Consider the following 15,686-nt stretch of genomic DNA (forward strand, 5'->3'; position numbering starts at 1 on the left):
CCTGTGTGGAAGGGATCGGGCTCTGCTCCCAGGCAACAGCGACAGGATGAGGGGACAGCGTTAGGGTGTGCCGGGGGAGGTTTGGGTCGGACATAGGAGGAATTTCTTCACAGAACGGGTGATTGGACATTGAATGGGCTGCCAGGGAGCTGGCGGAGTCACCGTCCCTGGAGGTGTTTAAGGAAAGACTGGTGTGGTGGTGCTCGGTCTCAGGTCGGACTGTGATGCTCTCAGAGGTGTAACTGATTCTCCAATGGGCAGGCATACCGAGTGCCCGCAGCTCGCCCCTCCGGGCACGCTCAGCCCTGCGGACAGCGAAGCATTACACGCCCCTCACACTAAACCGGGGCGCGGCTCCTTTAAGGCTTCCCCGCCCTGCCCCAGCCGCGCTTCCGGCTGCCGGCGCGTCACGTGGGCAGCGCCGCGCGGACAGCGGGGAGGGATGGTAGGTGCCGGGGGAGGGGGGATGAGGAAGGTACCACCCGCCGCGGGGAGGGAGGGGGAGCAGCATCCCAAGGGGCGGGGCTTACTCAAAGGGCGTGGTCTCCCCGCGAGGGGCGGGAGCGCCTGGTGGGCGTGGCTACCCGAGGGCGCGGTCACATGCTGGGCGTGGCCGCGCCGAGGGGTGTGGCTTTAGCCCAGGCCGGAAAATGGCGCCGCCCAGACGCGGCCGGGCCCGTCGGCGCTGGTGGCTCCCGGCCGGGGCTCCGCCGGCTTGAGGGATCCTCGGGTCGGGTGTCCCGGCAGCTCCGGTGCCGGCGGAGATGGACCAGCGCCTGGCCGAGCTGGTGGAGGAGCTCACCACCTCGGGGGAGCCGCGGCTGGAGCCCGGCAGGATGAAGGAGCTGAAGAAGATCTGCAAGTACGGCCGGAGGGAGGGAGGGAGGGACAGAGCCGGGCCCCGCTGGTTGTGCCCGGGCTGGCAGCCCCGAGCAGAGCCGCCCCAAGCGCCTGGGCCTGCTGTGGGGACTGGGTGCTGCCAGGACAGAAGCTGCTCTCTTGAAATTCAAATAAATTACACCCCCACCCCCCAACTCACGTTTTTACGTGCTGAACCTCTTTTTAAACAACTCCCCCTCCTTTCTCTTCCTTCTCTCCGCTCCCAGGTCGTCGGAGGAGCACATCAGCCACGCGTACCACCTGCTGGTGACGCGGCTGCAGGAGGAGCACGCCGAGATGCGCTTCTCCGCCTTCCAGGTGGTGCAGGAGCTCTTCGCCAGGTCCCACCAGTTCAGGACGCTGCTCATCTCCAACTTCCAGGAGTTCCTGGAGCTCACGGTGGGGATAGACCACGAGCAGCCCCTTCCCCCGCCCAAGGAGGTGGCGCAGAAGCTGAGGAAAGCAGCCATCAGGGCAGTGCAGGACTGGCACGAGAAGTACGGGGAGGCATACAAGCAGCTTTCCCTGGGATACCACTTCCTAAAGCAGAACAAGAAGGTACTCTGCGCTTTTACTCCACGGGGTGTTTTTAGGTGATGATCACCAGGACGTGTTCAAAGCAAGGAAACCAATAAATATGAAAAAAAAAAAAAAGCTGTAGGAAATGACATTGCCTGTAGGAGACCTTCTGTTGAGCATGGTCTTTGGAAAACAAACCCCATACTTTCTGTTTGTCTTGCAGTACTGTAAGCTTTAGGAACCCCTGTCTTGTGCTCAGAGCTGGGCTCTGCCTTTTTCAGGGTGTGTAAGTATTGCACACCAGCTGTCTTTCACCCACTGATTCCTACGTGGAGCCCCAAGGGCTAGACCTTAAACTGAGGATAAACAGTTATTAAGTCTTTCCATGCCAGTTTAAACTAGCCTGAGTTCTGTACTGAGCTGTCCACTTCTAGCTCCCCTTTGCTGTACAACTTTGCAAGTGTATGTGCCTGCCACCCTCAGCTGCAGTGCTACTGTGCCATACAAGAGGTTTTATGAAAGAGAAATTTCCTGTATGTAAACCTTACCTTTTAGATGTCACTTAAAGTTACTGTGTTTGGAGCATTCTGCTGCCTTAGTATGTCTTCTGAGGTGCAACAGTGAAATTTGGAACACTATTCTAGCATTCACACTATCTACAATGATAATAACAGGCTTTCAATGAACATACTGATTTTCTTTCTCTCCAGAAAGACAGATTCAGCATTCCTAACAGTAGATAAAAGCCCTTTATGATACATGATGTATTTCAGTTGTTCTGGTTCCATACTGAGCTAAAGGTCTTCCCTACTTACTATACTGTGCTACTTCTTTATACAGTTTTTGGCATCTCCTCACAAAAGATGGTCTGAATTCTCTTTTTTTGTCTTGTTTAAGAAAGAAATAAAACTAAATGACAGTGGCAAGGAGAAGTGCAAGACTGAGGCAAAGGGCCTCTAACACATAGTTTTACCCAGTTGAACACAAGTGCACAATAACTGCTGTTTGGCAGGTCTGTCTGTGCTCCTGTGGTCATGGTTGCTGCCCAGTAACAACTGGGGTATCTCTCTCCATGTTTGTGATACAAGCTGTGCTGTTTTCTTTAACAGCTTAATTGGATCTCCTCTACAAACAGTATCAACAGAAGCAATTTCAGGTAGTTTGGTAACTTGTAGTTAAAGTCTTCATATGAGCCAACTGGCCTTTCCCAGCTTAATAGTTGAAGTGTGAGAAGCAACCAAAAGTTTTAAGGAGGCATTTGCTACTTTTTAGTAGTAAAATACATCAGCTGTTGAGTTTTACAGGTTTGCCACAGTAGTATAGGGCAGCTTCGGAGGAGTATTAGCTCTGTGTGTGGTCTGTTGTTGGCTTTTGGTTGTCTTTTTCTTAATGATCACCAAAATCACTATAAATAGTCAGAAAATTATAGCTGCTGCCCTTTTTGGGGGTAGAGAGCACCCCACTCCTTCAATGTTACTAGGTCAGTAGTTGTAGGTACCAAGTACTCTATAAATGTTTGACTTCAAGAGCAAAAAATGCTTCATGTATACAGGAAAAGAATTGTTTACAAACTCCTGTCTGAAAGTTGAAAAAAAGAAGAAAGGGAAAAAAGTATTTCACATATTTCCAAATGTTTGCATATTTGGCCATGTGACTCATGTTGTAGTATCTTTGTATCTGAGGCATGCATGGATGGAATTATGGAACAGGATTTCAGACAGATCCACATAGAATATAGTACTGCTGCATTCCAGTAATTTCACAAAAGCTGCAGTAGCTGTCTCAGCCTACTGCTTAACATCCTTTCAGTCAAGAGCAATCTTTTGCTCCTCAAACACTTAGTTCCATAATTACAGACCAGCAGTTAAAGGCTTCATGGTCCTTTTGGTACAGAGAATGGGAAAGAATGGGCAGATAACTCCACTGTAGGTACTCTAGCACGAGGCAGGAGTCTGTAGGCTTCAGAATCAGAAAATGCAGGCTTGCTTAGTACTCAGCAGTGCCTGTCTGCAGTTCATAAAAGTTATGTGGTAGCAATCAAAGGAAACACTGTGGTTTTCAAAAGGCTTTCCTTATGCATTAACACAATCAAGACTCTCTTCTTTAAAACAGGAGTGAAAATGTTTTGCATTTTCAATCCCTTCTAAGACCAAACTTAAAAACCCCAAAATACTGCTAATATCTTATGAAACAGCATTTTGAGTCATTCAGAGTTATGTTTATAATTCAGCCATAAGGAAGTGAGACTGAATGTTAACTTTCCCCTCAATACCGAAATCCAGCAAATGTCATTGTAAAATCACAAATTTGGTCTTTTTAAATACATTTGAAGATCTTCTCTTCTACTTTCCTTTCTTACAAAGTTCTTTTGTAAGTGATGTATATACTAGTGGTAATAGTGCTTACAAATTTTCCTAAATTTCCTGCTGGACAAGGTGTGATATTTTCATGTAATCTTTGTATCTACCCTGCATACTCTTCCTGCTCATTCTGCCTAACTCCTTGTCTCCAGTGCTGTGACAGAAGTCTCCTAAAGCCTAGTTTAGTCCTGCACTCTTAGATGTGAAAATCTAAGGGTTTTGTTTTTCTACCTTATGATTTCCTTCTGAAAGCCATTGATTCTCAACAGTCCTTTATTAGTAGGAGTAAAAACTCCATTCACAATTGCTGTAGTTATTGATTCAAGGAGGAGAAGAGATAAAAGGAAATGCTGCTGAGCTTCTGGCTGATCGCTGATGTTACAGGATTTTTCACCACAGATAAGGATCTTAGGAAATGGATTTTCTATATATTTCGTACAAGGAATGTTACACTTTTTTCTTAATTTCCTCCTTAGGTGGATTTTCAAGATGTGCATGCCAGAACTGTGGCTGAAAGGAGGAGGGAAGAGGAAAAGCAAAAACGACTGGAGAACATTTACAAAGAAAAGGTCAAAAGAACTGAAAAAGAAATGGAAGGTTGGTTGCTTTGATTCTTTCAGTGGGCTTTTGGTTTGGTTTTTTGTTTGTTTTTAAAGCAACTTTTTTTAAGGTTATATAAAATAAATTCTGAGAGAATAGCTATCCAGATAATAGCTGACCACAGAAATCAAGAATGCTGCATTTGTTAGAACTTGACCCTCCCTCTCTCTCACCTGACAAATATCAGGGGAAAGAAGTGACTGTCCTGTGAGCTCAGTAGAAGAGATGAAAAAGAAAGAAAATGTTATCAAGTAAAGGTCTGGTCTCTAATTCACTAAAGTATGAGTACATCATCCCAAGTAAACATATCACGAGACTTTTTGGAGCTAGTGACTTAATTTCTGTGTCATTGACAAGGCACAGACTTCCCAATAGCTTGCTGGCCAATGGCATTATTTATATATACAATCATTGTGTTCTAGAAATATGGCCAATGGTCTGCACAGGAATCCTGGATGCAGTGTAGGATATCTGTGAAAAGTGTCATAGTGCAGCTAGAAAATGTAACTGGGGCCTGAGTCTCTGAGTGATATGTACACAGCAGACACACCCCAGAGAAGAAGAGAAATAGTAAGTACATTATGTTGCAGTTACAAAGGGTTATTTAATTAAATTACTGTATTAGTTTGAAAACAAACCATTGGGAGATCACAAGTCAGAATTATAATTCAATAGGAAAATTAAAAATAGGTGCAATAAAACAAGAAGAAACACTGACAAAATCAGATACAACCTGATACCCGGTTAGGGTGGTGGTAGCAGTCCAAGTGAAGTAGTTCAGTTAAAGCAGTGATCCTGTGAAGGGCTGATCACCTCCTGAAGGTCCAGTGGTAGCTCTTATCCTCTGGGAATGCAGTAGGCAGGGGCTCCTTGGGCACTTCCAAGCCAGGTTATATCCAGGTGGGAATGCTTGGCTCCTCCCTCCTGGGTGGAGCATCTCACAATAGGATGAGATAATTCCACGAGTCATGCAGTTGGTTCTTGATAGCTCATTAACAGTTATCAGGGGAGAGTCACAGCAGGAGATAACAACCACTGACCCACCTGCTTTAGCAGCTTGTGGAGGTGGTAATAGAGTAAATACATCTATATAGCAACCAATTATTTTGGTATATGTAATACATCCCATTGTGTCTACATTTACTCTGCATGCTGGAAATGTTTTCATGCCCAAGAGTGGAATTTTGAAGAGATTTGACTTTCTTAAAGTGATTTGTATGGGTAGCATCTCTTTGAGCAATAACATGCATTCATGGCTATTCCTACACACAGCTATAAAACTGATGGTTGTTGGATGAATACTCACCAACATCACTAAGATTATCCTCATTGAACCTTGTTTTCCTTCAAATTCTATGAAGTACTTGGGTCATCTTTGCACACTGAAATTTTAGAAAGGATCAGGAAAGGAGGAGCCCTGATTCTACATGCCTGCCTCAGGAAATTCTAGTTTTCCTGGTTAGGTATTTTCACTTTTATGAGGACAATGTCTGCAGAAGAGGAGGATCTCAGTTGTCACTAGATAAATGGATTCCCTCTTTGGCAGTCATGTTTGTTTTGTAACTCTGAGTCTGCTCTAGAGACATTAACATTTTACAGTATCTAACAATATTCTAAAACAATTGTGTCTTAATAGAAATGTCCCAAGAAATTGTTGATACACTGACAGAGATGGAAAATTGTTTCCAGCTTCTGATGCCAGATCCTTTCAATTTTGCTGTGAATGACATGGAACCAGAACTTGGCAAACAAACACCTGCTAATGAGGCTGGACTTGCATCTCCCTTGTCCTCCCAGGGGGAAGTTAACCCATCCTATTTGGGGTTCATGGATGATGAACAGCCATGCTGCAGCAAGGACATTCTCCCTGTGTCTCAGTGTGTTAGAACTGAAGGAAACAAGGCAGCAGATGAGAAGCTTGAACAAAAAGAGCTGGATGGAGACACATGCTCTGATGCTCAGTCCTGTGGCCCTGCTCTCGATGATGATGATTACCAGACTTTTGTGAGGAACCATGGGCTTATTTCACATAAGTATACCCTAGACCTTGAAATCTCCACAGGTACCTGCAAAAACTTTTGACATATAGCTGGAGGCAGCCTTTCTCTGAAGTGTTTTGTGCTTGTGGTTTTGTTTCTGTTACTTAAATGCTGGGGTATTTAAGTCACCTGGGCACCATTTTGCTTTGGGATTTCTGGACACCACTTTGATTTTCTTTTTTTTAAATTATTTTTTAATTTTATTTTTCTATTTCTGGTTCCTCTAGTAACTGTTCTTAGTTTTGGGTGTCCATTGTGTGTGATTAGGAGATTTCATTAATTACCTTCTAAGACTGAACTTTTGTATTAGTTGTTGCAAGCCCATTACAGCACTTCATAGTATCTTTAAGGAGTCTCTTGTGTTAAAAAAAAAAATCTGTTTATCATATACAATTTTCTTTTTTATACTCTTTGCTATTCACCTCTTTCTGTCTGTAGCTGGGGAAGAAGCTGCTAGTTTAAAAATCTTACAATTGAGTGTTTCTGAAACTTTTTCCTTGCAAGGAAGTAAATAGTTTTGCTAGGAAGTGGTTACACTTTTTTGGTTTTTTTGCATAACTTTGCTAATTTGAGTTACCTGTAGAAAAATCAGGGTGATTTGTGTTTTGGAAGTCTCTTACAAATCCTGTCCTAAGGGAATTTCATGTGCAGACACTAAGGGGGGCTGTCTGCTTCTCTGTTTGCTGACAGCAGTGGGTGAAAAGTATAATTTTTACTTGGAAAATGGCATACTTGGCTTCTCTGACAGTCAAGTCCCTGTTACCACCAGGGTAGGGATTATTTTGTATTGAATATGAAGAAATTGGTGCTATAAGGCCCAGTTCATTTGAACTTGAGACAAGGTGTAATGCCAATACAGACTGATCTTGTCCGTGGGTTATTTGGGATTCCTTACTAGTGGTGGATTAACAACTCTTTCTGGTGTGCTGGACTGAACACTTTCCATCGTTTCCTCACATTTTTTTAATGTGTGGATAGTAGTAGAATAATTAGTACTGAACAGAGAAGCATTCTGATGTTTGTAACTTTCCCTGAAATGATCAAATATTTTAGAAAGATTAATTTGCCTCCTTTAGCTCCTGTGGTGAAGATACTATAAATGTCATGCACTAACACTTTTCCCCTGTTCTGAGCAGATATAAAAGTGCAAGAGAATGAAGATAATACTGCCATCATAAACAGTGTCATGGATGCTCACAAACTTCTCAGAAACAAGTTCTGGCCTTCTGTGCAGTCCTGGATTCAGGTGGGATAAAGAGATTTTTTTTCTATTTTTTAATAAAAAGATGGTGAAACAAGGATTGTTATTTTAAGATAGGTAAAATTTGGCTTCTCTGCAAAGTGTTAAAGTGAAACACAGCTTGGTTTTGTTAGACATCTTTCTATCAGATTAGCAGTATATCATGGAGCCCCCTGCATGGAATTTGGCCTATAGAAGGACACTCTCAGAAGATGTTTATAGTAGCTGTTCATTCTTTGGCTTCACTAGTTGTTCTTAGTTTTATATTCTAGATAGGAAAAGAATTGGCTTCACTAATTGTTACTTGTAAAATAAAGGAATTTGTGACAATGTTGTTTCATCAATTATAGAGGAAAACTTGAATTATTTTTTTTTTTGGCTCAGATTTCTAGAAGAAGAGAATAAGAATGTTGTTTTCTTGGTTTACAGCTGCTTACCAGAGCAGGAATCAATGATGATCGGCTAAGATGTGCCATTGAACTCAAGAATAAGTTGGAGACTGCTATGAAGAAATACAAGGAAATGAATATTTCCTTTAAAGCAAGAAAAAGAAAAGTGGTGAGTTTCTTAAAACTACTTTTGCTAGAGAGGCTCATTAATAATGCTTAGCTTCTTTCTATACAGAAAAATGCTCTTTCTCTTAAGCTCTAACCTGGCAAACTTTTAAACACAAGTTTTATTGTAAAGTACATTACTTCATCTGGTTGTAGCTTCACTCAAGGAGCAGTAAACACCTGTGTAATATTCCAGATGCCTGATCATTAGACCAAAACTATTGTTGAAGTGGATAAGTGCAAATTTTATTTACTCTTAGTTGCTTCATGTGTCACACTGTTATGTTCTCAGCTTCTTTTGTGCATATTCCTCAGTAGACACTGTACTACTCGTGTTCTTTTACAACATGCCAAACGATGAGAGTCTGTCAGTTCAGGAAAGTAGTTTCTCTGCTTTGCATTTACACTCTCTAGGAAGTGTGTCATGTGATGGAGGTTAGCATAAGTGAATTAACAGCATCAAACTGTTGTACAGAGATTAGCTACCTATAACAATTCTTGTGAAATAGGTAGAACTTGTGAATAAACAGGCTGAAAGATCAAATACATTATTCAGATCCAAAAAGGAGTCTGTGGCCTGTTCATGTAGATAAAAAGCAGAGCTGCATGATACTCATTTCTGTTGGCTGTGATCAAATGAAGTAACTGTGTAGCTTGACATGAAAATAAGTGGTTTGGGTCAGGGTCCAGACTAGGGTGTGGTTTGGATTTACTGAGTTGTAAGAATTTGATCTGGACATTACACCTTGAGCTAAATTGTGCAGCCTTATTTAGCCATGACTGAGTGTTTTAGACCTTTTGCTTTCATTGTACAAATGAGGCTAAATCAAGATTAATCTGGTTCATCATCTTAACACCTAGTGATGTGCCACACCAGTCAAAAATGCCAACTCTGAATGAAAAGTACTGAAAGCCTGTCTTGTCAGAGGCTTTTGTCTCCAGTGAAATATGTGTGCTACCTTTATGCAACCAGCTATGAAGGAATCCAGACATCTGCTGTCATTCCTGCCATTTGCTTGACAGGACTTCATTTGCTGCACCTCTGCATGGAATATTGGTTGCTATATTTCTTGCAAGATATAAAAGACATTCAAGCCTTGATTTTTGTGTGTGTGTGAAGGTGCATGTGTGTGTGTTTATAAAGTGGTATTGTTACCACTTACAGAGAGTGACCAATGCTATCTATATGTTTATAACTAATGTCTGTATTAGTTTGAAAGCTAATGAATTCCATTTTTAAAAGGGGAAAAAAGGGGAAAATACATAGTGCTTACAAAGAATATTTTCAAAATGAAGCCATGCAGACTGACTTAACTTAAGCATTGAAAACAATGTATAACTATTCCTAGGGTTTTTCTCCAGTGTAAAATCAACAAATTTAGTGTTAGTGCTGAGTTATTTGAAATTTATAGCCTGAACATAGAGAGCTTTGTACTGCAGAAGGAAACTGTATAAATTATATTTTATTCATGTGTCAGGTGACTTTATTGAAACGTAAAAACAGGGCAAATTGAGAGTCTGGTAGAACAAAATAAACAGAATCTCTTAGCTCATGGTTATTAAATCCCCATCTGTCAAATATCTACATGTCAGCATGTGAAACACTACACACATCTCCTCTTCAACTGAGCATTGCTGCCTGTGTTATGTATTGTGGCTTTGTCTGGATGTCCTCGTGTCCTTGGAGCTACAGCTCTTGACATGCCAAAGTTTTGCTGTCTTCTATATCTCTAAAGCCAAGAGAAGAAATAGGGAGAGCCTGCCTGTCCTTCAAAGCCCTGACTCTCAGCCACCCTGTCCTGGCAGCGTGGTGCTTTAGGGATGTGATTTGGTGGCACATGGGATCAGCAAGGGCTGTCCCTGCTCACCTGGGGAGATGAGCACACCTGGACATGAAGGGGAGTGTTGGGTAAGCAGGGAGGGAGAATGTGAATGAAGTGGTTGAGTGATTTAGCCATGTAACTTGGTTTGTAGCTGGTCTGTGCCATCTCTCTGTTGGGATAGGAGAGCAGTTCTGGTGGTGCACTCTTAGGTAGCTGTGTCCTTCACTGGAAAACATAAAGGTGAATTGTTTGTGAACTTGCTCATTTCAAGTGCAGTTATGGTCCAGCACCACAGCAAGCCATTCTTTCAGGGAGAGAGTGGTTTTATTTACTTAGCAAATATGAAACAGAATGATAAGGACTTGGCAACTTGGCTGGGGACTTGGACTTGCCCGTTCTCCTTGGACTTCTTACATTTTCTTTGTGCTCAATCTCCATGCTTCTGTGGTCACTGATTTTCGCCCTTCTCATCTGTTCTAGTCTGTGCTTTGTTCCTGTTCTGTCTGGTAACACAGGGAGTGAAGGCTTTACCTAACCTCAAATTGAGATCAAGAAAGTTGATAAAGGGAAGGGTTTAGTGAGAGGCAGTGAAACTGGAGATTTATTACTGTGAACTCTACTATAACTCTCAATTCCCCAGAGATTTAAATTGCCACTTTAAAGAGGAAAGGTCCTGGGGTCCCTTACCATTGCCATGTGTCATTGCTACTCTTTTTTTCGCTGGCCAGTTATACGTGGATGTGGCTGAAATGCAAATAATTTTATATATCTGGAGTAGTTCTTGATGCTGCAGTTCAATATGAATATACCAGCAGTGTAGCTGGATGTACTGAGAGCAAGAAATTGGTGGTTACCTGGCCTGATTTCACAGAAGAAATACTTGCTTGGTTCACAAGGTGTGTGCTTTTGGCAATCTTTATTATTATGTCCATGTTTTCCATTGTTTCTTGTTTCATTTTCCATATCACAGAGCACAAGCCTCCAAGGCAGAGGAGCCTTTGGCAATCAGAGCCTGTTACACAATTAGCACAAATTACTTTCTCTGAAGTTTTTTTTTACCTTTACAGAAAAATGAAAAAGTCACACTGCTTTGCAAACTACCGGAGAACTTTCTGTAAGTTTAGGGAACTTACCTTATACAAAGTCATTTGAAGGAAAGCACAGAGCTTTATACAGTGAGACACTTTGACTTAAAATGTTTTATAGTGACATGAGCTATAACCACTTCTTCCTTTTCTCCTCCATGAGAGTGAGGAACACAAACCATCAGAGAGCCTTAATTACAAGGAGAGCTATCATTTCTATGTGACACTTACACCCTGCCAGCACAAGTAGCCTGTGTTTTGTGCTTGCCTCTCAGCAGCTGTGGGAGGAGAGCGAAAATAAAAACAAGGATTATCCTTTGATTGTCTAGAAACAAATCTCTTACAGCAGACTTTATAATTGTTAATACCTCCCAGTTGCCCAGGCTACACATTTTCCCTTCCCATTGCTGTGCCCCCAGCAGATCAGAAGTCATCAAGGCATTTCTTCTGAGCTGTCACTTTTTCAGATGGGTGGAGGGTGGACAAAAAAATGTCAGACTTCCTGTATTGGTCAAAGGCAAATGAGTTTTTGTGTGCTTACACAAGTTACATTCACTGTGGTTAAATCGTTTGGGGTGTCAGTCAAGTTTCTGACAGGAAATGCATTTTGAGGGTATACACATTTTGTGAGTTTTGAAATGAATTTTTTTTGTGAATCTGGGTTTTAGCTGAGTCCAGGTGAAGAGAGTGGGAGCTGTAAAAGGGCTCTTATTTCTCAGTACCGGGATGCTCGGACATTGATCTCTCTTCCCTGAGTGCCTGCTCGGGATAATTCCAGTGCCCAGTAGAGGGAGTGCAAACTGCATGCTCCACATTTTTCTCTCGGCCACCTTGATCCAAAGCCAGCCATCTGCTCAGTCTGTGTTTTCAGGTAAACTTGCTGCAACAGCAATACACCAGAGACACTTCGAGTTAATTCTTGACTCTATGAATTATTATAGAAGCACAGTTGTAATTATTGGCTTAGATTGGTGCTTAAATAGAAAGTATTGTTTCCAGATGTTTGATTCATTGCATAAATAACTTATGACTAAATTATTCTGTATAATATCTTTTGCTGGTTAGAAATAGATTTGTTTCTTAATTTGTTCCTGTTTCTTATGATACTGGATTTTAATTTTTTTCTTGTTTAATGTCTGATTTGCAGCTGATTAGATGCAAATGATTTTGCAGTTTTGGAGAGGACAACTATATATTGTATTTTAAATCATGCACACTACCTTTCACTTGCATCCTTTCCATAAAGGATTACCCATTAGGATTCTTTAAATCCTGACATTGTTAATAGAAATGTAGCTCATTAGCTGTATTTTGTACACTCAAAGTATGCTTCTATCTTATGGAATTACTTTGGGGAGCCGTGGAAGGTTTGGTACTCAGGCTGGCTAAAACTTGGACAGGCAGAATCCAGGAGAAAAGATGACGTGAGGAACATCCCATTCATATGTCTGTCAGCAGAGGGATAATTTAACAGGCCAGCTACACTTCGAATTTTAAATTTCAAATTACATTAACAACCAAGGATATATAGTTTTTCATTAACTGTATTCATTACTTTTTGTTTCACCTTTTCTTATCTTCTGTCAAATCTAAGCATGCGCTTGGATCTTGATTTATTCGTGTACTTAATTTTATCCATGTGAAACATCTGGTTGAACTCAATAATGCCATTAATAATTAGATTTGGGGTAGCCTGTCCTTGTGTTGTCCAGAACCTGATACTCAAACCTAACTATAATACAAGTCAGATTTTTTCAGAAAATGTCAGAAAATTGTTACAGATTAAATATTTGCTGCTCATTATTTAGCCCTAAAATACATTAAAAGGTTAAAATTTTAATATGTTATTAAATTAAGCTAAGAGTTCTACCAGTTACTTGGCTACAAGACTATTGCTGATTTTTTTTCCCCATGTCTTCAACTACAGTCTGGCATTTCAGCAATTCTAACAAGTTATTTCTACCTATCCATTTTGTAGCTTTATAACCAGCTCTTTTCAAGTCTATCTTTCCGTTGTTAGTGCCTGCTTTAGGAAAAAACCCTCTGCACTTGAATTTTAGCTTTCTTTTTCTGCTTCTGTAGCCAGAGAGAATCCAGTCCTGCTGACAGCTCTCTGTAACAGCTTCCTGTACTCACATCCTTACAGTTTTTTCCTCTTGTTCATTCTGGAGAAGTTGTTTCTGGGGGTAAAGTAATTGTCCTCAGTGATCCCTCACAGTGCCCTGAAACCACATTTGCTGAAACATGCTCAGACCACAGAGCAAGAAAGATACCTTTGTAGAGAAGTCTTTTTCCCAGGTGCTGCTTTTAAACAAAAACCTGAACTCTTAACAAAAAGTTGCTCTTTGAAAACTGGAAGCATTTCATGTTAATATTTGAATGGTAATTTGATGTTAATTGTTCTAAAACATAAGAGAAATATAGGAATATTTGATAACTACAACAGCATTACACCTAAAGATTTTCTTTACCAGATTCTATACTTCGTTAGTATGTAATGTGTTTGGAATAAATAAAATTCATTAATGTTTGTATGGTCAAATTGGTAACCCAGGCAACATTTAAATTTTTTTTGTCTGGGTAATATTTATCAAAAAAGCCAGGTCAACCATAACAGTAAAAGTAAATACAGACTATTAAAATAGGTCATACAGATACTTAATGCTCCCTCTTTCCTCCTCCCTATTTTAATTGTCATGTTATTATTTCTGTTAAACATCTCTTTTGTAATCACTTTTCAGCTAAAAGAGCTTTCTATTTTTGTAAGTTTTATTAGGATGTAGGGCTGATATAAAACAAAACACTGTAAAATTAGCCCTCAGAGCAGCACTCCCTTGTTAAAGGGTCTGATCAGCTGGGTGATGGGTTTGGTTGGTTCTGTTTCTTCTCTAGAGCTGAGTGTTGCTGTGGTATGTTTTATGCTTTGCCCTGGCCATGCAGCCTGACTGCTATGAAGTTATTAAAAATATCTTGTTATGCAGATCTAGCCATGAATTCTTAGGGTTGCCACTGTGACGACCTCTGATCCCTATCTGATTCGCAGGTCGCACAATGCAATTTGGAGCTCTTCTAATAGAGTGTAAAAACAAAGTAGAGTGTCTCCCTCATCAAGTTAACCCTTATGTTAAGTATTTAAGTTTTTCAGACCAAAGGGTCATCTCCCTTGATTCATCTATGAATACTGAGCAGTGTGTACTCTGTAAGTAGGAGATACAAATTTGCTTCCTGCTTTTTATCCATCCTGCCTTACAAGGGGAAACATTATATTGAAGTGAATTTATTTGTGAGGTTCATAGAGGTACATTGCTTAATGTGTGTTTATAAAAATGGAAGCAAAATTTTAGGCTTGAAACACATACTAATGCATTTTAATTTAGCTGATGTGGGAATATTAAATACATTCACATGTAAAGTATCTTTGTACCTGAAATCCACAATCAGGAATATATGTAAGGTTATGTGTATCTTGCATAGAATAATTTGTTAACCTGTCTGTAATAAATTACATTTATTTAACTGAGATGTGTATTCACCTGTTAAAAATACAGCATCTGAATGTGCAGTTCAGGTGAATTTATAAAAGTGATCCTTGAAGTCAGCTGCAGTTTGGTTTTAGAGTGTGTGTGGGCAGACTGACTCATGAGACAGGGGCATGTGTGCATTTGTGGTGGATAAAAAGTTTCAGCAGCATCAGTTTGCTGTGGTCTGAGTGATAGGTGGTAATCCATCAAATGCAGTAGGACTTTTTTTTTTTCCTCATGGATGGGTGCTAATAGGAATCTTGTTATACCACGTTTAGATGAAGATGACATTTCCTAAAATTTCATAAGCAAAAGGACTAGTAATTAAATTTTTCCCCTCCTCAGCTCTAAAATTTAGCTTTTATCATGGATAGGCCTCTGCGTCATCAAGAAATTAAATAGCTCATTGTTTCCTAAAATATTTCAAGGGATCGTAGGAGTACAGTTCATCATCTTAGAGATGATTTGGATTAGCTGAAAAGCACAGGAAAACCTAAAGACTTCTCTGGGGAGGTGCAAAGGAAAAGCCATTTTTGGTTGACCTTTGCATTATCAGACCATAAACCAATTTTTTGGTCCAGAAATTAATGTAGCCAGTCCTGGACCTTACTATAGCCTTATCAGTGGCTTTCAACAATTTTATCTGGGTGGGTGTGCAGGAAAAGGGGTAGTCTGGAAGGAAGAGTGGAAGGAAAGGGTAGTTCATTTGTTGTTCAGGGTAGCACTTGTAATCTCCATGTTGGCTACCCAAGAGCTGCTTTCTTTGGTGATGAAATGAGAGCTTTCTTACTGCTTGTACATAGGGGAAGCATCTTTTGAGCTCTGCTCTGGGTACAGGCTGAGCATGGACTCTAAATATGAGTTCATGTCACTTGGCTTCTAGCTTTGCTGTCTTCATCACACCACAGTCTTGGAACCTAGAGACCTTTCCTTTTGTGTTAAGATGAAAGAAAAACCGAGGAGGACTTTACAAAGTTTCCTTACTCACAGTTATCCGTGAGTTAAGAAAAGGAGTCTGGTTTTCAAGACACAGACAATATGTGCAATGCTGTTTTATCCTTGCCTC

The 15,686-nt window shown here is 40.8% G+C and overlaps 1 protein-coding gene across 2 annotated transcripts in view; it reads left to right on the forward strand.

The window, feature by feature from the left end:
• Window positions 1-613: 613 nt before the first annotated feature.
• UVSSA (UV stimulated scaffold protein A) overlaps window positions 614-15,686 on the forward strand; it is a 49,047-nt gene continuing 33,974 nt past the window's right edge. Inside the window, exons 1-6 of one of the 2 annotated variants that reach the window (XM_085059573.1) lie at window positions 614-862; window positions 1,107-1,437; window positions 4,235-4,355; window positions 5,995-6,420; window positions 7,534-7,643; window positions 8,067-8,199. In XM_085059573.1, the coding sequence (XP_084915699.1) occupies window positions 765-862; window positions 1,107-1,437; window positions 4,235-4,355; window positions 5,995-6,420; window positions 7,534-7,643; window positions 8,067-8,199 (1,219 nt within the window). In that variant the 5' untranslated portion in view covers window positions 614-764. The remainder of the gene's footprint in view (window positions 863-1,106; window positions 1,438-4,234; window positions 4,356-5,994; window positions 6,421-7,533; window positions 7,644-8,066; window positions 8,200-15,686) is intronic. The other variant, XM_085059572.1, reaches the window with a different exon arrangement.

Source organism: Lichenostomus cassidix, chromosome 4 (assembly GCF_008360975.1).
Source record: "Lichenostomus cassidix isolate B80296 chromosome 4, HeHo_3.0, whole genome shotgun sequence".
NCBI lineage: Eukaryota > Metazoa > Chordata > Aves > Passeriformes > Meliphagidae > Lichenostomus > Lichenostomus cassidix.